The 20,826-nt window shown below is 41.2% G+C and overlaps 2 protein-coding genes across 2 annotated transcripts; one reads left to right on the top strand and one right to left on the bottom strand.

Annotated features, from left to right (window-relative positions):
* Nucleotides 1-5,813: 5,813 nt before the first annotated feature.
* FFAR4 (free fatty acid receptor 4) lies at nucleotides 5,814-11,429 on the top strand (the record flags this gene model as incomplete). Its single annotated transcript, XM_082053373.1, has 3 exons — nucleotides 5,814-6,347; nucleotides 7,089-7,217; nucleotides 11,022-11,429. 3 exons carry the CDS (start codon nucleotides 5,814-5,816, stop codon nucleotides 11,427-11,429), a joined length of 1,071 nt encoding a protein of 356 aa, XP_081909499.1.
* Nucleotides 11,430-12,627: 1,198 nt separating this feature from the next.
* Nucleotides 12,628-19,558, bottom strand: RBP4 (retinol binding protein 4; the record flags this gene model as incomplete). The annotated part of the gene is made up of 5 exons (XM_082054192.1): nucleotides 19,421-19,558; nucleotides 18,803-18,939; nucleotides 18,537-18,643; nucleotides 16,615-16,827; nucleotides 12,628-12,641 (listed from the first exon to the last, which is right to left on the bottom strand). Exons 1-5 carry the CDS (start codon nucleotides 19,547-19,549, stop codon nucleotides 12,628-12,630), a joined length of 600 nt encoding a protein of 199 aa, XP_081910318.1. The 5' UTR covers nucleotides 19,550-19,558.
* Nucleotides 19,559-20,826: the final 1,268 nt, after the last annotated feature.

The raw sequence follows: 20,826 nt of genomic DNA, 5'->3' as shown, positions 1-20,826 counted from the left end.
TAACAAGTTACTCTTCTAAGATAGGATGTAAGGGAAAGAAAGCAAGCTGATTCTCCTCAAACCTCTAGAGCATTCTCTAATCACTGCGTCTTTGAATATGAAGGAAACTATTACATCTATGATCTCTGCACTGCGTGCAATCCAGCAGACCAATGTGTTCAGGGAATGTCTGAGTACAACTCATGAGAAAAAGAGGTTGGTGACAAGTTTTGCTTGTAAATCCTTCAGAGGCACACCATAGTATTTTGTTTGATGGCTCTGTATCAAAGCTTATCAGCGAGAATGTAAGTAACTTTATGCACAATTGAGAGTTAGCCAAGGGCCAGTGGCATTTAAATATCAGACTTATAATTCTCCATGTAAATCCCACTCAGGGTCTCAGTTCTATAGTGAGAGTGTTCTACCAGATCCCATAATGTCCAAATGAACCATTCTGATACCCTCTATTCACTGATAAACTCCCTAAATCTAAGGGCTAGATGTGGACAAGTAATCTAATATCTAAAACTGTTAAGAAACAACCTCATTCAGTTAGAACAGTCTAGCTAGAGCTGAGTCACCCTGGTGAAGCTTGGTTAGCATGCAGTGTAACAGAGATCATGACCTTTCAGGGGAATTCTCTGTTACATGGATTATGTACTTACATTTGCACTTGGTTCAGAGACAAATCGCTCCCTCACTGCAAGTCTTGAGGACATTGTTCAATGTTGCTGCTGGCAAAACTTCTGGTGGTCTTGATGAGAAAAAGCTGATTTGGCTCTTATTAAAAGCATACCTCCTGAGAATATTACCAGCAGCTCTGCTACCGACTGACGTATTGGTCAGTAAGGCTGTTGCTACAGCTTGAAACTACAGCACCACTGGCACATAGCTAAGGAAGCTTCTGTTGGATATTGACCATGGGAAAATGAGACACCCTAGAAGAAACAGTGACTTGCTCACTCTCCCGAAGAAACAGGGACCAGTTCTTGATATAATCACACAGATCCATAGAAGCATCTGGTATTTCCAGTGGATGCTAGAGTGGGAGAGCTTGCTACTATGTGAAGACAAACAGTTGCATTTGTATTTGCACTAAAAGTTTCAAATTGTCCTTTAGACATGGGTGTAAATGCTTCAGTTCACCGATACAAAAATGCTACAATAGGTGAGTACTTAGAAAACTTCCTAAAAAGCAAATTCAGTCAAACCAGTTCTGTATTTGAAACAAACCTTACAATGGCATAGCTCCTAAGCACTGAATTAATAGTGTCTAGAAGCAGAACAGCTGCAGTATGGTATATAAAAGCAAATGTTAAAATGAAAAGCTAACCTTGGTTGTAACTTATGCTAAAACCCTTATATAGACACAGCTTGAGTCACCTACAATCTTGTAACCTCTTTGTGAAGACAGAGACAACTTTTCTAATCCAACAAATTTAAATCACCTAGCAAACATTAAATATGTAATACATCTGTTACAGAAGTCAGTACTATTCACTCATTGTGACACGGGTGCATGGAAATAGACCCAAAGACATAAACACCAATCTACATGCAAGAGGATGCATAGATAAGGCAAAAACTTTTACTAGATAATGTCCAAATGCAACGAGAATCTCCATCTCCCAGAATCACCTAGCCCAAGAGGTCCCTCTCTCTGGGACTATTTTTTATGACCAAGTTGAACTATCCCCATCTGTCTTGACAGTTCATGGTTGTCAGGGAAACAATCTGAAAAACAAAGCTTGACTTCTGAGTTCTGGTATGAGGTAATACAGCCCTTATCTGCCACAGAGAAGGCAAAAACTCAGGCTTTCATTCAGGACTAAAAAAACAAACAAACAAACAAAAAAAAACCCCCACAAAAAAAAGAAATAAGATTTTTCCCTGCTAGGCTAGTTAACCAGTTCCACAGAAGTCCTCGCAACTTTAATTTAACCTAGAACGAGGAAATCTGAGTTGACTCCATGTTTCACCACTTCTGAGCATAAAAGAACATACAGGTTGAAAAAATAATATAGGTTAAGCAACCAGAACAGGTTTCCAAGCATCTGTTAATCACTTCCTTGTCAGCGGCACACGTGGAACATACACTGCACACAGCATCCACCTATTCCAGCAATGCCTGGGTAGCTCTAGCAAGGTTATGATTCCTCCTTCCTCAGATTTCACATTGTAATGATTGCTATGATTGTAACCACACAACAACAAATTCAGCTTTTGTACTTCATGGGAGGGAAAAGAAAACAATTTTTTTAGATAATGGATCCATTAGACCCAAGAGTAATCAGGCTGGTTGTGTTCCTGCAAGAAGCTCCCATTCATTTGATTAAACTCCATGGAAACATGCATGTCTCTTCCCACCTCTGCTGTCCCCCAACACAGGATTTTGTACACAGGTCAGTGTGAATCTCACTCACTAAGATCATACTAAAACCAGCATTTTGCTTCGGTTCTCCTGAGCAAATAACAGGCTTGTGTCAAGTAAGTAAGGTTCTCATTCACACCAAAGGACCACAGCTAAAGGTGATCTTTTCTAAAGAAGATCTATCCAGATATTTCCACACATCAACTCATTTTCAAACCTTCTGCTCCACTATGGCACTCCTTTCCTCCCTGACTGAACACATCTTCATTTCTTCAGGAGTGCTGCTTTGGATGTTTCTCTCCCTATTTTCCTTCACAGAATCACAGAATCACAGTATCACAGCATGTTAGGGATTGGAAGGGACCTCGAAAGATCATCCAGTCCAATCCCCCTGCCGGGGCAGGAACACCCAGATGAGGTTACACAGAAATGTGTCCAGGCAGGTCTTGAATGCCTCCAGCGTAGGAGACTCCACAACCTCCCTGGGCAGCCTGTTCCAGTGCTCTGTTACCCTCACTGAGAAGAAGTTTCTTCTCAAATTTAAGTGGAACCTCTTGTGTTCCGGTTTGTACCCCTTGTCCTACCATTGTTTGTCACCAAGAAGAGCCTGGCTCCATCCTCGTGACACTCACCCTTTATATGCCTGTAAACATTAACGAGGTCACCCCTCAGTCTCCTCTTCTCCAAGCTAAGGAGACCCAGCTCCCTCAGCCTTTCCTCATAAGGGAGATGCTCCACTCCCTTCATCATCTTTGTTGCCCTGCACCGGACTCTCTCCAGTTCCCTGTCCTTCTGGAACTGAGGGGCCCAGAACTGGACACAATATTCCAGGTGTGGTCTCACCGGGGCAGAGTAGAGGGGGAGGAGAACCTCTCTTGACCTACTAACCACCCCCCTTCTAATACACCCCAGGATGCCATTGCCCTTCCTGGCCACAAGGGCACAGTGCTGGCTCATGGTCATCCTGCTGTCCACCAGGACCCCCAGGTCCCTTTCCCCTATGCTGCTCTCTAATAGGTCATTCCCCATTCCCCATTCCATTATACTGGAACCTGGGGTTGTTCCTGCCCAGATGCAGGATTCTACACCTGCCCTTGTTATATTTCATTAAATTTTTCCCCGCCCAACTCTCCAGCCTGTCCAGGTCTCTGGATGGCAGCACAGCCTTCTGGCGTGTCAGCCACTCCTCCCAGCTTGGTGTCATCAGCAAACTTGCTGATAGTACACTCTATTCCCTCGTCCAAATCATTGATGAATATATTGAATAATATAGGCCCCAGTACTGACCCTTGAGGCACTCCACTAGATACTGGCCTCCAACTAGACTTCCTTACCCCATTCTGTTTCAAATGTGTTTACTAATAGGACCACTTTCTGACTTCATTTCCACTAACGTCAAGGGGCTAAAGATTTCATTCATAATACAATTTGCATTTATCTGTGCTACCATTTCCAGCTGCCCCGCTCCTCTCCCCCCTAGACCCTGTTAATGCTTTCCAAGTTTTCACACAGGTATAACCAGACTTCCAATAATAGCTCTTTCCCAAATCACAGCCTCTATTCTGAGCTGACCACATCACTGCTACTGCCAGCAGCTGACCAGAACTTTGGGGCTAGCTTGACAGCTTGTATAAAGTCCCAGACCTGTGAGGCTGTGGCAACTGGAAGGTATTTGCTCTATTTCAAGATTCACTAAGCACTTTAGAGAATCAGTCCACAGCAAAGCCAACATAAATTGTGGCTAAATATGTCAGACTTTGATGATAAATATGAATAATCATCCTCATTAGTTCTAAATTCACTGAAACTTTTGCAACATGGGCACAAAGTTTTTTTCTCCCAGCAAATGATGTAGAATAAAATATGTGTTCCAAGACACTTGCCAGTCACTTGCATTGCTGGCTGCCAAAATACATCTTTGCAAGATTTCTTATTATCTTAATTTGAGTTAACAGTTCATAGCAGCCACCTACTTAACAGCAAATCTGCCCACATTTCACACAGTCAAAGAAATCAGCAGGAATTAGTAGGAGCATCTCATCCACCTGTTTAAGGTGCCCTGCAAACTCTGTTTGATGGGACAGCATAGATAGAACCACTTATAGCACAAGAGAAGACGTTAATTAAAATCAATGTAAATTCTGCACTGGCAAAGACGTGGGAAGTGGTCCAGGAAAGACCACACTCTTGTCATTCCTCATTAGGAGATTGTCCCTTAGAAGGACCGAGTTTCTGGAATCCCCGCTAATCTGGAATCCCCACTAATACCATTGTGTAAGTGGCTGATGGTAGGGTCACATCCAGGGTACCACAGAAGCACCGCCCAGTCACTCCGTACCATCAGCACACTGGTTTGGAATAACTCTCACCTAATCAAAAGGTGCAGCTCCATACAGCCCAGCCTGTAACTGCACCCTTAAGCGCCTACCCTGGCACTGAGTCAAATGAATTCATCCAGAGCCGTCTAAAGTTACAGAACTGTTAACATACTTTATGAAAACATTTTATCTTATTTTATGAGACATTATCTGTTCATCTGTGACAATTTACACACTTAAATCCTAGTTCACTTCTAAACCATCTGGAATGAAGAACGTAAGCAGAAAGGCCTACTTTCATTTACAATTTGAGCAACTGCTTTCAGGAATTAAACTCCAGAGAAAAAATGGTATTTTCTAGGTCCTAATTTACACAGCTTCTTCAGCAAGAAATCATAACTGAGGTGGCTAAGACTATGGATCAGCTAAGTAAACAGATCCCAAAAATCAAGATGGGGCACTTCCCCTCCACACCAGACCATGGTTAACACAAACATGCACAGGACTGCTTGTTCCAAACACCATCATCAATGCACAGGGCGATGGGTAAATTCCTTTTTTTACCTTAGAGCAGAGTTCGTTATCCCGGGCTCCCAAGAAGAGCTCTGGAGTGGTCTGACAGTCGTCCCTCTGTTTTAAGCCATGCACACACCCTGCACACATCCCCAGCCAGGGGAGCAGCCGCGGTGGCTTCTCTGGGTCACTGGCACCCCAGGGGCCTGCCTGTAGACCAGAACAGACCAGGGCTGGCACTGGAGGAAATGGCCAGGCCTGGGACCCTCAGCATGGAGGTGCCAGCATACAGACCCATGCCCTCCCAGGGAAGGTGTCAGGCGGCCTTGCTCGCCTCCAGCCCCTCACTGCCCCCCACGCACAGCGGCCTCGCCTTTGTGTGAGCTGTACCGTGTTTACCCTCCCACTTCCTTGTTCCACTGTAGTGTGAGGGCCATAAACCACCTGTCTGGCACAGCTGAGCCCTCAGCAGCACAGGCAGGAGGAAGAGGAGGGAGGGGGATGGCGGCCAGCCCCCTGCTCTGTGCCAGGAGGGCAGCCCATGTGCCACCATGGTGGTTGGGAGCACAGCCCTTCCTCTAAGGCTGGCAGCGCTGCCTGCGGCAGGCTGCTCATGCCTGCTGCTCACCCTCATGCCGAGGTCTAGGGGCGTGCCAGGGGGGAACAGGACCTACTTTCCCTTCTTCTCAGACTTCAGGGGAGGCAATATGACGGCCCTGCGCACCATTGAGTCATCTGCCCTGGCCTCCATCTTCCTGCTGGCCTTGGCGGGAAATATCTGGGGCATCTGCCTGCTGGTGCGGCCGCGGCAGCGGCTGAGCGCTGCCAACTGCCTCGTGCTCAACCTCTTCTGTGCCGACCTGCTCTTCATCACCGCCATCCCCTTCATCGCCGTCGTGCGCTGGACGGAGTCCTGGGTGCTGGGCGACGTCGTCTGCCACATGCTCTTCTACGTGGTGAGCCTCAGCGGCACCGTCGTCATTCTCTCCCTCTCGGCCGTCAGCCTGGAGCGCGTTGTCAGCATCGCCCGGCTGCGCCACGCCGCCTTCCGCCGCCGCAAGGGGCTGGCCGCCGCCCTGCTCCTCATCTGGGGCTTCGCCGCCCTCGCCACCCTCCCGCTCTGCTGCTTCTTCACCGTGGTGCGGCTGCCCGACGCCGCCGGCGAGGTGAGGGCGAACGCCGCCGGGGAGGGCCCGCAGGAGCGGGGCTCTGTGCGGCCGGGGGCGCCGGGGCAGAGTGGGGAGGCGGGCGCGGGGCCGGGCGGCGACGGAGCCTCGTCCGCCTCTGCCGCCGGAGGGAGACGGCTTCGGGGGAGCGGGCAGGTGCCGAGGGAGTGCCTGGAGCAGCGGCCGGAGCTCCCCCGGCAGGGCAGCCCTGACACCCGTGGCCGCTGTCGGCAGCGCCGCCGTCCCGCTCTCCCGGCGGGCCCTCACGTTAGATCGGCTGGGATTTTTTTTGCGTTTCCCGGTGCAGCTCGGAAATCCCCTTTTCAGCGCTCTTCCCCCTTACCGAGGGGTCGGCATCCCGGGAGAGCGGAGTAGCTGCTCCGCACATGCGGTAGCATCTGTATGAAATGACCACACACGGATTTTTCTGCCTCGTCTTTTGAAATGTGTACAAAAGTTCACCCAACGTGAGACTCAAACACGTGGTTAAGCCTCAGGTCTGTAAGTTTCAAAGTTGCTGTTAGCATTTGATATGAAATTTATGGCAATATTTAGATTGTGGACAAAACATCTATTTGCAATTATATGAGCTTTTAAAACCATGAAGTAATACAATCATTGACTGCTCTCTGAGTAGAGCGTTTTAACAAACTCGATTTAGTCTGCAGCCATTTTCTCTACAACCTTGTAGTAAGAATGACTGTACAATGTTAATTTTCTTGTTTTTTTCTTTGTAAACAGAATGTTCGCATTTGCACCTTGGTTTGGCCCAGCACTGCAGGAGAAATATTTTGGGATGTGACCTTTGTTATTGTTTGCTTTCTAATACCAGGATTAGTAATTGTCATCAGTTATTCCAAAATCTTACAGGTATGTTTTTCCTTTAAAGTTTGTTATAGAGCAAAGGGAAGTAGACAGTAACTCACTAGGCATCAACAGGTTGTCACTGAATACAAATACACCATTTGCTCAGTAAATGGTATGTGATAAAAAATGAGGCACTTCAACCTATACATAACAGCCTGTATGTTTCAAGTGAGAACATACTTGAACAGCTCATTAACAGAAGCCTAACAAAAAGTTTGTCTTCATTTATATACAGTATTTAATGCATTTCTCTATTTATGTGCTGTTCATATTTGAGGACTTTCAATCTCCTAAATGCTAAAAGAGTTGAGCATTTGCAATAACTAAAAACTGAATTTTGCTTTCCTTGAGTCTAAACTCCAGAATCACAAGGGATTTGTAAGAAAGCAAAGAGAGGCAGGACTATAAAAAAAAAAAATCCTCTTTTAGATCTGCTGTTTTTCTACATGTATTTTTAGTACACAGATCTTGTTAGAATACACTTATTCCTCCACAATTTCAAACTTCACAAACAAAAACTAAATTAAGCACTCGGCTTCCACTGACTTTCTGAATGGATGTTGTTTAACTGCTGAAATGTAGGCCAAGACACCAGGCACCACAGAGTTTTTATCTATATTCTAGCAAGCACGATATTAGTTACCTGAATTCCTTTTAAAACATCTAATTTCATACCACTTCCTCTTCCAAAAACAGAGTGAGAAGAGTGAGAAATCTTCAATCTAGGTGCTGAAATGCCTAGTTTTTAGCAACTGCCTCCAAGAGATTCTTGATTCCTGTATTAGGTAATTAGACTTTTCACACTACATATAAGCAAAAATATAGGGTTTGAAAAGTAGCCTCAAAATACACAGATTATTGAGCAGGGAATTAACTGATGACATGCTGAGCACTGAGGGGTTGTGGGTACCTGCACCAGAGCTGCAAGTAGTTGTTTCCATGAACCTAGAATTTTGGCTCTGTATGTACTTGCCTGTTGATCAGGCTTAAACTCGTAGTCAAAATCATCAGCTCTTAGCTTCTGTATGGTCTATGAGCTCGTTATAACCTTCAGATAAATGCATTAGGTAAACCTCTTCTAGTGAAGTAAAGCACTTGCCTTTTGCAACCTTGTGTTTGCTGTAGGCGAAGAACATGCAGTAACTCAGTGGGGAGTCTGAGTTCTTTGAAAGAACTCCGAAAAACTGCAGACCAAGGAATGCCACAGTTCTTGGTCAGAAACCAGGATGGGAACAGTATTCCTCTTGTCCTTGCAGAATCCAGATTACAACAGGTGTATGTAGAAAACACAATGACATGTAGGGAGCTAAAAGCCCCCCAAAAATGTTTGGAATACTGGATTACAAGACAGCCCCATGCTGCCATGTTCATGTTTCTTTTCCAACTTGGTAACACAGGTTCTGTGTTACCATTTCTCCTGAACTGAAAAAGGAACAAGGCCCATAGCAGGATCCCACCTGTTATAATTGAATCTTCTCTCTCACACATCTCTCCAGGAAGCAGCCAGGACTGAGCTGGAGAATGTCTTAATCTCTGAGTCATTGCCAAGAGCAGATTCACTCTCACTGCATGAGAACACTCCATGGTGCCTGTACACACACAGAGAACAATGCTCAGCGTTACCAGAAGCAGTTCAAAGCATTAATGTATTCAAATAACACAGCATCTATCATGATGATGATTCACTACAGCTATAAGACCTCAATTTTGTTAACAAATATGCTCTACAAATGTATACTTTACAATTTAATCTGAATCTGAATATTATTTTAACTTTTATTTATTGCACTTACCAGAACCCTGGCAAAAATGATTGGAAGCCGTGATTTGTAATTAAGTTATTTGTTTCTGCACTGTTCCCCCTCTCAAGCAACGCTTAGATAAGAGGCTAGAACTAGTAAAAACGTTCATGTTCTGTAAGTTACATACTTGTATATAAGTGACTTCTAAGTCTCTGGTTCTCAGAGTGCGGTCCAGATGCCCACTGTAGGTATCTAAATTCCTTGTACTAGGCAGACCAAAAAGTGACCCCAAACATATCACTGCCGCCCCATTTCAGCTGAGCATTTCCTTAGGATGCAGTTGTGCCTTATTTGCTGCAGTCCTGGTGATTCCTGCATTCTTAGTTGTAGGCTATGCAGCTCCAGCAGGAAAGATGGAGGGCACTTAGGTGGGAGTGTTACAAAGGTATCTGATGAGGACATTCTGTAGCCATTTCAAACAATGGAGGCTGAGGAGGGCACGGAACTTGGTTTTCCCACTTTTCCCCACTTTTATATTAGATGTGGATATTGGTCCTTTGTATTTTATGGAACCTTCATTCCTACTAAGGCAGGTAAGGTGTTCTCTGAGAAAAACTCTTGGATTGGATTGTTTGGAGGAGTTAACCTAGTTTCTGGATTCCAAATGCATACAGCAGAAGATCATCAGCTGGAATAGTTTTACTTGTTCAAAACATCAGAATTCTCTGCCTCTTTTAAATCAGGGAAGCAGCTAGTGAAACTGCCCCCTTCTCAGGCTCAGCAGCTGCTGAGAAGGCCATTTTTGGATCACAGGTTTTGATTTATTCACCTACATTCTGTTGAAATCTTCGGTAAACGTTTAGGTTCTTAATGAGCATTTATTCTAGGCCATCTATGTGACAAATTCAGAAAACTTCAGAAAGAACATCAGATTACTCTCTCTCTCTCCATATATATATAACCAGTTTCATCCTTACCTGAACCAGGAAGCTATTTAAGTATCACTAGTATTAGCATTATCCTTCCTTTAGTTACTGCTAAAGGGAAATGTCACACATAAAAGTAGGAGGAAGAGTGTTACGCCTTTTGACTTTCCTACTCAGACACCAAATTGATCCAGGCTTTTGAAAATACTCCTTCTTTACCCATTCAGGGCGTAAAGTGACATCTCAATTATTTAGCCTAAATGTTTGTTTCCTAAATATTTCCATTTTATTTTATTTGCATCGGATGTGTGAATGTAACAGACTTACCGTGCTATACTAAGTTCAGTGGAGACAGGGATGTAGAACATGAGATTTAGAGTTTTTTCAAGCCATTGGCATTCAATATTCTACCTAATAACAGATGACTCGTACTGACGAATACTAGATTCCCAAACTACCCATAGTCTGCTTTATTACATCAAGCAGTACTTCTACAAGATGCAGATTTTCATAGTGACAAAAGAATCCATAAGATTTCAGGTTAGTCCACATAAAGCAGTTCTGATTACTGACTGAAAAAGTAGAAGTTTACACAAAACAGTGTAAAATCTCATTCAAATTTAAAACATATAATGATTTAGTAAATATATAATGTAATAAATTCATGCTCCTTTTAATACCTACCTTATAATAACAGCATGGCAATAAGAGATTTGGATTGCATTCCTGCTTGTGCATCAACAGCATTGTTAAGTATGTTCCAGTCTGCATTTGCGAAAAAAATCAATGGGTTTATTTAGATAGAACAAATGAGGTCATAATGTGAAGTTAATGGGATTTCATGAGTAATTAAGGCTGTGGTTTGTGCTGAAAAGTATTTATGGCTGGTAGAGAGCCATGAGGAGAGCAACCAGCTTGACTAATATTGAGGCGAGCTGAGAGGAAAAAAAAAACTACTAAAGTGAGAATGTTTGAAATGGAACCATTGACAAAAAGTAGAAGTGGAATTCTGCAATACATTTTTTGTAGTCACTTTTCAAAACAGAAAAATAATGTGCCAAGATTTACTTTCGCCCTTGTAAAAATGTATTATTAATTCTAGGTTTCAATGAAAGTTACTTTCTTCTCTTTTACTGCAGATTACGAAAGCATCAAGAAGGAGTTTAAATGCTGGTTTAGCCTACTCAAAAAATCATCAGATTCGTGTTTCCCAGCAAGACTACAAACTATTTCGAGTCCTCTTTGTGTTGATGATCTCTTTCTTTATCATGTGGAGCCCAATTACCATAATTATTCTTTTAATTTTAGTCCAGAATGAAAAGCAAAATTTGTATATTTTGCCATCAGTTTTCTTCTGGATAGTGTTGTTCACTTTTGCCAACTCTGCTGTCAATCCGATTTTGTATAATGTTGTCTATTTCAGACGTAAATGTCAGGAAATTCTTCTCTGTTGTACAGGGAACCCTGTAAGGCACAGGGCTGGTACAGAAACCACTGCAAGAAGAACTAACCAAAAACAACCAAATTTGTCTTTCATTACCAGATAATTATTTAAAGTTTGAGCTGTGCCACACTTTGGATGTTTTGTCTACGCTTTCCCAGGTTTAACAGGTCACTACGTTATAGTATTATATGCCAGAGAAGGAAAATAAAAAGCTGAATCTGTATTTTTAATTCCTGCAGGTAAAATTCTCTTGACTTCACTGCTTTGCCACAGTAAGATTTAGACAATTTTATCCAATTGATTGAATTCTCCAGTTACACTGAAATAAACAGAATATGCCAGTGAACTTGGTGAATGTAAAATAGCTGAAATAAGGACTTACCAGACAAATTAATTTCTATGAGGGTACATTTTCAGTTGGCATAAATGTCATTAACTTTGATGAAGTTATAGGGAATCTATATCAAGAAGACATCTGATCCTTTTTTACTCTATTTTCTACTAAGAGAGATAAACTTTCTAATGAAAATGTACATCCTCAGAAAGTATCTGCTCTTTTTTAAATCTCATTTTAAAAGGGCACGTGATTATACACTTAGATGACTGACTGCCTGAATATTCCATGTAGGAAACAAGATGATGTATTATTACCAACAAAATGACCAATTTGGTTCCATATCTAATTAAAAATATGGACATAATGCCTGTTAATTATAAATAAAGAAGAAATAAATAAATGTTTGCTTGTTGTGTGTGAAATAGTCCTTTAAAAAAGATGCATATTTTTTATGTCTTCAGTAGTCATATAACAAAGTTAATCAGTGATACGTAGTGTTACTGAAATTCCTTCCTTCTTTCTAAAATGTTATTTAGAACGATTTCCAATATTTCCTAAAAAAAGATGACATTTTATTTGAAAAGAAATTTAAAGTTTTAGAAAGCAAATACATTTTTAACATTAAAACTCTTTTAATCAGAAATTGAAACCACAAAAGAAAGGTTAAATTATCAATTATTGCCATCTGTTACTAATTCAAAATAGTGCATTAAGATAACAGTTAACTAATAAACCAATGTCTACATATGTACAGATGTGCATACAAACAATTTGCGTCCCCTGCAACCCAAATTTATTAAAATGTTTCATTGGTTTATTAACAAGATGAGCCACACAGCTCAGATAAATATACTCAAAATCTAAATGAAGCCATTTAAAAGGTTTTCAAGAGAACACCCAATCAATGTGTTAACATTACATCCATGGTGCTGTTACATGGTTTCTTTCCATAGTTTGGATCTTCTTAAGAGCAAAATCCTGAAACACACAAGAAAAAAAAAATTGTCTTTTAACCACACTAGACAAAAGTATAACATACAAACTTTCACCAAAATTAAAATGCATACATATCTAATTTCTTTAAAATGCTTGTGAGTCCAGCAGTCCATTACTTGTAATGATAATGCCAATTACATTGCTCTGTAGTTTGTAATTCCACATTTTCAACTCAGAACAAAATAGGAATTCACCCAACCTGTTACATCTGTCCTAAGCATTTTAATACTTTGGCAAACAAGGTACTGGCTAGATCAGTGATAAAGGAGTTATTTATTTACTTTAACAAGCTTCAAATTATTTGCTTTTTATTAACTTAAGAATGTCTTTCAACCAAATAAGAATCTAAAGCTTCTAATGGCAGTAGTAAATTAGCTGAAGGAATATAACACTCTTTAATTCACACTTTTTCCTTCTGGTAAATGCCAACAGCAACTTCAGCTTTCAACTCTAGTAACATGACATTGTATTGTATTTGCAAAAAGTCCCACTGTGGTATCCACACTCCCATTGGATAACTTAAAACAATTTGAGCTATTACTCTGAGACATTAAGTTTATCATAGCCTGATCCAACCCTATCTGGAAAGGAGCTACCATCAGAAATGCAATGTAAGTTACTACCTAAAATCTCATCATTTCCTAGGTTTCCTTTTGCCTTAAAGAGCCAGTATACAAGCAACAGATTTTTTTTTTTTTTTTTTTTTTTCCCACCAAGATAAGTTTTGTACACCTATTAGTTTTCTGGGGGAACTTGAATTGAATACAGTATTAATTAAAAAAGCTAAAGAAAAATCTTTGGGGAAAAAAACAAACCAAAACACAGGCAGAGTATGCACAATTAGAAACAGAGGCAAGCTTATTCTTGCAGCAGCTATTAACGCCACTCAGAATTTTACCACAATTTTCCACTTAAATTTGAGAAGAAACTTCTTCTCAGTGAGGGTGACAGAGCACTGGAACAGGTTGCCCAGGGAAGTTGTGGAGTCTCCTTCTCTGGAGACATTCAAAACCCGCCTGGACATGTTCCTGTGCGACCTCACCTAGGTGTTCCTGCTCCAGCAGGGGGATTGGACTAGATGATCTTTTGAGGTCCCTTCCAATCCCAAACATACTGTGATACTGTGATAACAACAGAATGCAGGTCAGTATAGACAACTGAAGCTGGCTTTTTTTTGCTACTAATTCTGCAGCTCTTAATAGCAGAAATAAAATGAAAGTAGCTTGGCTTCCAATCCACACATAAGAAATTAAGTGAATTTTAAAAGATATTCTGATACAAAGCTTTCAATAATTTTTTTTCAGTTTAGCTTTCAATCTCTCCCTCATTCCCAAATGTACTTGCTTTGCAGGAACTTTGCCTTAATGACACGTGAGAATTACGAATCATCTAACACTATGGTAATTACAGATTCTGATCACTGTAAGGGGAAAACGCAAATTGCTGGCTTTAAGTTTCATTTATATTTTGATGCTGGGCTCATAAAGATAATCTCTGGCATAATCCTCAATAAAAAGAAGACAGCGTTAAGGACCTGAGCTACTATTTTTCATTTACAAGCAGTATGGAACTCACATGGTCTTATCAGACACTGCACTCACCACCTAACATCTGGATAGAAATTAGAGTAACAGACAAAGAATGCAGCATTGGGTGCAACTTAGTAGATTTAATATTTCTATAACAAACTAGTGGCAGCATGATCAACTTTTAAATTAAGGTCAGGAAGTCAAAGAATGTTTAAGGCTGAACTTTCAAAAGACATTCTGAGCTTTTATTTTCAAATTACACTGTCGGTTCTATATTCTGTGGAAAAACAAACATTCTGTTATATAAAAGTTCTGAGATCTTTGAAAAAGTTATATCACAATTATGAATAAATGAATATATTCAATTTTTCTTTTTGGTTTATATTTTCTTGCAAAGATTGACAATACATTTATTGCCTTGCAAGCCTTATATAGTGTAGAAATAATAGAAACCAGACTCCAGCAGGCTTAATCAGACCAGTACTTGGACTCAACCAACATCCTGATTTTACAGTGAGATAGTACTTTCTCTGGGTTTGACAGAAATGCAGGGAACCACTGTAACACACACCTCCCAAGGTCACAGCACAACAGCTGCATATCTGCATTTTATCTTAGATTTAATAAAAAAATGTCCCTAATCATTTCATTATTTTGTTTTCTTATCTTCAGAAATTTACATTCTTGCCCATTTGAAGAGCAGTGAATGCAGCATTCAGAACAAGTATAATCAATTTATATAATGACATTGTTTCTTTTCTCTCCTACCCTTTATGCAATCATGCACATCATTCACAGAAGACAATTTCATTTGCATTTATGATGTCTCTTAGTCTTGACTGCCTCAAATCTCAACTGTCTCTTATATTGTCTCCGAATTCTCATTCAAGACAAAACTTTTATTTTCATTGTTGTCAGGCACTTTTTCCAGGTCACTAATCAGTATTCTGAATACCACCCACCTTTGCAGATCTTTCAGGCACCCTGTTATCAGCATATCTACTTTACAACATGGCAATATTTTACACTCTGTTTATAGATCAGTTGCACAGGTAATAGAGCCACAAGAGCTGACTGTGCTCCTCTATTCTGACTTTCCTTATAATACACAAAAGTTCCTTCAGTCAATCCCAGTTTATTCTAACTTGTCATTTAGAAAAGCCTTTAATCTTGATTTACAGATTTCAGTGATGAAGAGCATATGACAGCTCTTGGTAAACTGTTCCAAAGGTTAATGACCTTTGGAGTTAAACAAATGGCTATTTATTTCTGCTCTGAATGTGTCCAGTTTAAAGTTCCATTCACTTTAATTTGTTATTCCTAGGTTTGCAAGTTCCCATTGCTGGTGTCGGCAAGCACAGACTTTGCTCGGGTCGGCTTTTAACCTCTTTCTGATGAGAAAAGATCAAGGTCTTTGAAACACTCACTAGACGACACATTTTACAAACTTTCAATCATTTTCTCTCTTCTTCTTTGAAAATTCTAAGTCATGCTTGGTACTCTTTCCAGTTATGATTAACATTAAACATGACATAACAAGCAGACCTATGTCAAGCACAACAGTCTCATGAGTCTGTATATTAATCTTTGGCATCCTTGGTTTATGCACCCAAGAATCACATTAACTCTTTTGGCCACAGCATTACATTGGGATTTCACATTCCGCTGTCTGTAGGTATTGTGTCTTCCAGAATGCGAGAAGTGGGGTAAGGACTACACCACTGTTTTGTTTGTCCTAAATATCCTGATCTGTCTTCTCCATTTTTACTATTCCCCACTCTGGGAGCAGTCTTTATTGGTAAGTATATCATGTTTTCCCCTAGATCACTGATTAAAGTAGCATAAATTGTCATTTGGCCTTTTTTCATATACTTGAGCATAAGCTAGCTAATCTGTATCTTCCCTTGTGCTGGCAGCTCAGCCTGCCTATATGACTCAAGATAGGGTCATACTTTCAGTATGAGGGATATGTCCCTCTTCCACAATCCTTTGTGAAGTGGTTGGCATGAGGACCTATGAGAAAGGGTCTGCTATAAGATCCTTACCAAGACTTCTGATTTTCTTTAAAGGGCTTTTATGAAGAAAGGCAAAGAGTTCTGATTAAAGTGACACAATTTCTTTTTACAGTAACTATGAAGTTTATCCTTACTATGTTTACTCATACTACATTGATTTAATTGTTTTACAACTTCCTCTAATTATTGTTTCAGCTGATGTGATATGCCACATAATAACCTATACACCTTAGCTCTTCTTCAGATAATGGAAGTAAATTTTGGAAATAACTACAAGCTTCAGTTTTCAAAAGATAATATGATAACTACTAAGTAAAAGACTTCATGCATTTGCTATTTAATGAGCAAAAGACTCCCAGTGCTTAGTCATTAAACCCTAAAATAAAATTCTTCAGAAAAAGATGTTCTTACCATTATGAACAATAACTCTGTATTTTCTTTCCAAGCAGAGGTCTACTTGTCTTTGTCTGACAATTTTCTGTGCCTCTGGAGGCAATCCCTTGGGGTCCCGGGAGAACACAAAGGAATAGCTATCAGCACAAGTGCCGTCTTCATTTAGCTGGCGGCAGGAGTAATGAAGAGCATACGTATCATAATCCGTATCTACTACCCAGTGATCATCATCTGGAAAAACCCATAGCAAAGAAACAAAGGTGTTAGAGACACAAGAAAAAATAGTACATCTAAAGAGATGGCTGCCATAGCTCTGTAAAGAAAATAATATGACAAAGATTGGTGTGAATAATAGCAGATTAGCTCTTATTTTATCACTGTGTCCAGTATTTAATTCCATATTTGGGGGGAAGTTGTGTTTGGTTTTTTGTTTGTTGGTTTGGTTTGTTTAAAAAAATAAAATAAAACGAAATAAGCATATTTGTCATGGACAGTGATGGAGAGAAAAGGAATGGTTGGCACCACTTCTTCTCTAACATGGGCACAGAACAAGAGCAGTATGAAGAAATGCTAATAAATGCTTTATAAATCCATATTTGAACATCATTATAATATGTGGCAACAGACACAAAAAAGAACTGTGTATTACAGTAGCTACCACGAAACAGAAATAAGGTTTTCTTATTTTAACCAAAAAAGTGGAACAGTCGGACAGAAAATAGTAAAAAGGAAAAAAATTAAAATAGCCCAAACAAACAAACAACAAATGTTAGAGAAGCTAAATGTGCTGTTGGTCATGCTAGTCAAGCTCCAGATCACTCAAAATGGCAACTGTTTGCCTACCGGGGATGTTGCTTAAACTGTGTTTTTAAGGAAAAAGATTATCATGCAGTGCCCATCTGTTAGAAGTGTACTTGCTACAAGCTCTATCATAAACCCTCTTCTCAAAACACGGTTACAATTTCAGATAATTCTTCGCTATTTAGCTAGGTCATCTGATAAATACCTGGTTGCACTGATACTTTGTGCTCACAGAAGTGAACGTAGGTGTTTGCAGTGAAAAGTGTCACCTCTGCACCGTCCTCCACTGGAGCACAAGATCCTCCCTTGCACTATATGCTGGTGAAGGCAACACTTTAAGTTCTCCTCCTTATCTCTCATGTGGGTGGGGACCACAGTTTTTAGAAAAATAGAGTCTGGGGTCAGCTAGCAATCTGAAGTATCCATGAAAACATCATTCAGCAGTATGTCATGAGGAGATTTGGCAACAATTCAAGAGCAATTGACATCCAAAGCATTCTTTGTAACTGTGTTTTTGGAGAGAACAGAGCCCCAATCACTTCCAAATTCCACCTACTTCTCTTGGAAACAATCCATGGAAATGTCTTGAGCTACAAGTGTCTGAATCTCTACTTGGATCAATAAACTATTTTTGCATAGGGTGTGACAGATGACAGGAAAATATGAATATATATGTATACTGGATCATATTTGTTTCTTAAAACAGATAAATCCCCACATTTACAGACACAAGCCTAAGCAAAATAACAATTGCAAAATCCTCTTCCTTCAACCAAGTCTGACGTTAGGCTTTTCAGAGTGAACAGAAGCATCTGGTGATTGAGTTCTGAACTAAAACATGACCTAAAATACTTCATTTACCTTTAATTTCTTTCCAAACAGTGACCTTTGATTATATTGTTGGGTAACAAACAAAAGAAATATGAAGGCCTGGTCTTCACTTGTTTAAAGAAAGCCAACCAGCTGTTCCATATAAAAAAGTGATTACCTTGTTCACATTAAGGTTTTCCAGTATGATAGTTATTACATGTTTTAAGTGTGCTTAAAAAATTCAACACTACTTTTTCCTTCCCCATCATGGACATATAACATAACTAGGCTCCCAAGTAGTTCTACATCTTCTATAGCTATATACTCACTTCCTTTCTGCAGAAAAGAGGCAACACCCCAGTACTTCATCTTGAACTTGGCAGGATCCTCTGTGTCAGTGAAAGAGCCAATCATGTCAGCACAGACATCCCAGTTACTGCAGCCAGAGAGAAAGAAAACATCACATTTAAAGTTAGCAGCACAGATTCAGTGTGCCTGTGTGACTAGCACAGGGACAGCAGGTAGGATTAGAGTGCTGGTAAGTGAAGCAGAAGCTTAGTGAAATGGAATAAGAGGAAGATTGCAAACAACTTACTTGAAGAGTCTGACCCTGCCTTTTGCAGTGGCAGTCATTTGTCCATTCTCATCTACAGTGAACTCAGCTACCACGTTGTCCTGAAGAAACAGCCCCTCAGGATCTTTTTTTGCCATGGCATACCAGATGCCACTGTACTACAAGGACATGAGAAAGGCTGTAGTTAGACCTAGAAGTATGGGAAACATTACAAACTAGGGGAGGTGGCAGAGGGGAGGACATGCAGATCTGTGACATCATGTCTCAAAGTTGTACCTAAGAAACAAATCTATCTCTTCCAACAGCAGAAACCCACCAATATACCCATGATGTCTGAAAACACCAGAGTATCAATTTTTCATAGAAACAAACAAGCCACTGCACTCCCTTTCTCTTTAGACCATACAGTCTGAGGCCAGTCCACTAAACCTCAGTTTCTGCAGTATTCCTTTATCAGATGCATCAATATCCAGCATCTGTGGAGGTGTGGGCAATATCACACACTTCTGCTGTTTCTCAGTGTTGCAGTCTCTGACTGAGTGAAAATGTGAACACGCTGCTACTGAATGCCAGCATTTGATAGCCTGGGAAGAGGAGTTAGGTAAGACATCACAGATCCAAGAAAGAAAGAAAATTTACCCTGCTCTTGTCGAAGTTCTCCTTGACTTTGAAGCTGCTTACTCGGCAGTCCCGCTCCGCTGTGCTGCTGCCCAGCAAGGCCAGTGCCAGCAGCAGCAGGTAGGACAGAGCTCTCTCCATGTGGGCCATCCTGTCCCTGCAGCAACAGCAAACAGAGAGAGAATAGTATCAGAAACAGGCTCTGACACACAAGCAGGGAAGGGAGGAAGGCTGTCCTGACAGGTCCCCAGGGCATCGTGCAGCTTTCCCTGATGCATGTGCAGGCAGTGTACCCTGTTGTCCCCAGCTCACCACAGCAGGGTCCCTTACAGACAGTGCTGGTCCCTGTAGCTTCTTGGAGCCCAAGTGTCAGTTTGAATGCAGTGGTAGGGCAACCAGACAGGGAGGGCTTTATGTAGTCCTGAGGCTTTCGCAACCCCCCGAGGTACAAAGCCAGCATTGGAGGGGGCGTAGGAAGGCGGGTTGATGCATGCTGCAGGCTGGGGCTGCTTCACAACAGCCTTTTGCGTAACACCCGTGGGCTCAGGTGGTCTTTGACCCTGACCCATAGCCAAGCAGGCGCTACGAGAAAATGCCTCTGTTTGCTTTTCCTAACCCAAAGGCAGAGCTCATATCTGGGGGAAGGGGTGTGCACATGTGTGGGGAGAACAAAGGAAAAGAGAGGCACTTCATCTTTGCGTGAGGGAGAGTAAGCAGCCTGCACCTCCTCTGTGATTTTACACACTGCAGTACAAAGTTCCTCTTACCCAATGTGCTCAACCCAGTTACAAGGTGCAGACCTGTTTCCTCCACCTCCTTCCCGAATTCCTTTCCCCTCTTCCCCTGATAAACAGTGGCAAACATCATACTCGCAAGTTTCTGCTTATGTTTCTGCAAGCTTGTTCGTGCCAGAACCTCTTCAGATCCTCATGACTGGTTCCCTCTTGTTGCCCAAAGGCTGGCTCAGTTGCTAAACCATCCATGATCAGCTCCCAGCGACAGGAACCAGAACCCTGTGAATCTTCAGGAAGGCAAAAGCACTTTTGTGTGGCACTGGAAAGATGGCAAGACATATGCGTGGCTTGCAAATACCTGAGTGCATGTATGCACCACACCTGGCCCTTTTGACATCAGTTTTAGATCAGAACTTCCAGAATTTCTATTCTGTTTTTGGCAAACTGTTTTCAGTTATATAAACCATTATTGTTTTCTCCTGTCCAGGCAAGTTTTGCTGTCTCTCAGTCAATATTTGTTCTATAGTTTCAACATCTTTAGGAAGCATTAGAGAAAACCTGTTAATTATTTTCTAGACATGTAACCAGAGCAGGACAGGAATGATTGTTACCAAGAGAACTAATTCACCTACTTTTTTCACCTCTCAGTTTTGAAAGAACAAAGGCAGAAGCCTGTTAGTTGAAAGGTCTGTG

This window comes from Streptopelia decaocto, assembly GCF_964273445.1.
Source record: "Streptopelia decaocto genome assembly, chromosome: 5".
Lineage (NCBI taxonomy): Eukaryota > Metazoa > Chordata > Aves > Columbiformes > Columbidae > Streptopelia > Streptopelia decaocto.
Note: the sequence above shows the minus strand (reverse complement) of the source record. Positions and strands in the feature narration are given on the sequence as shown.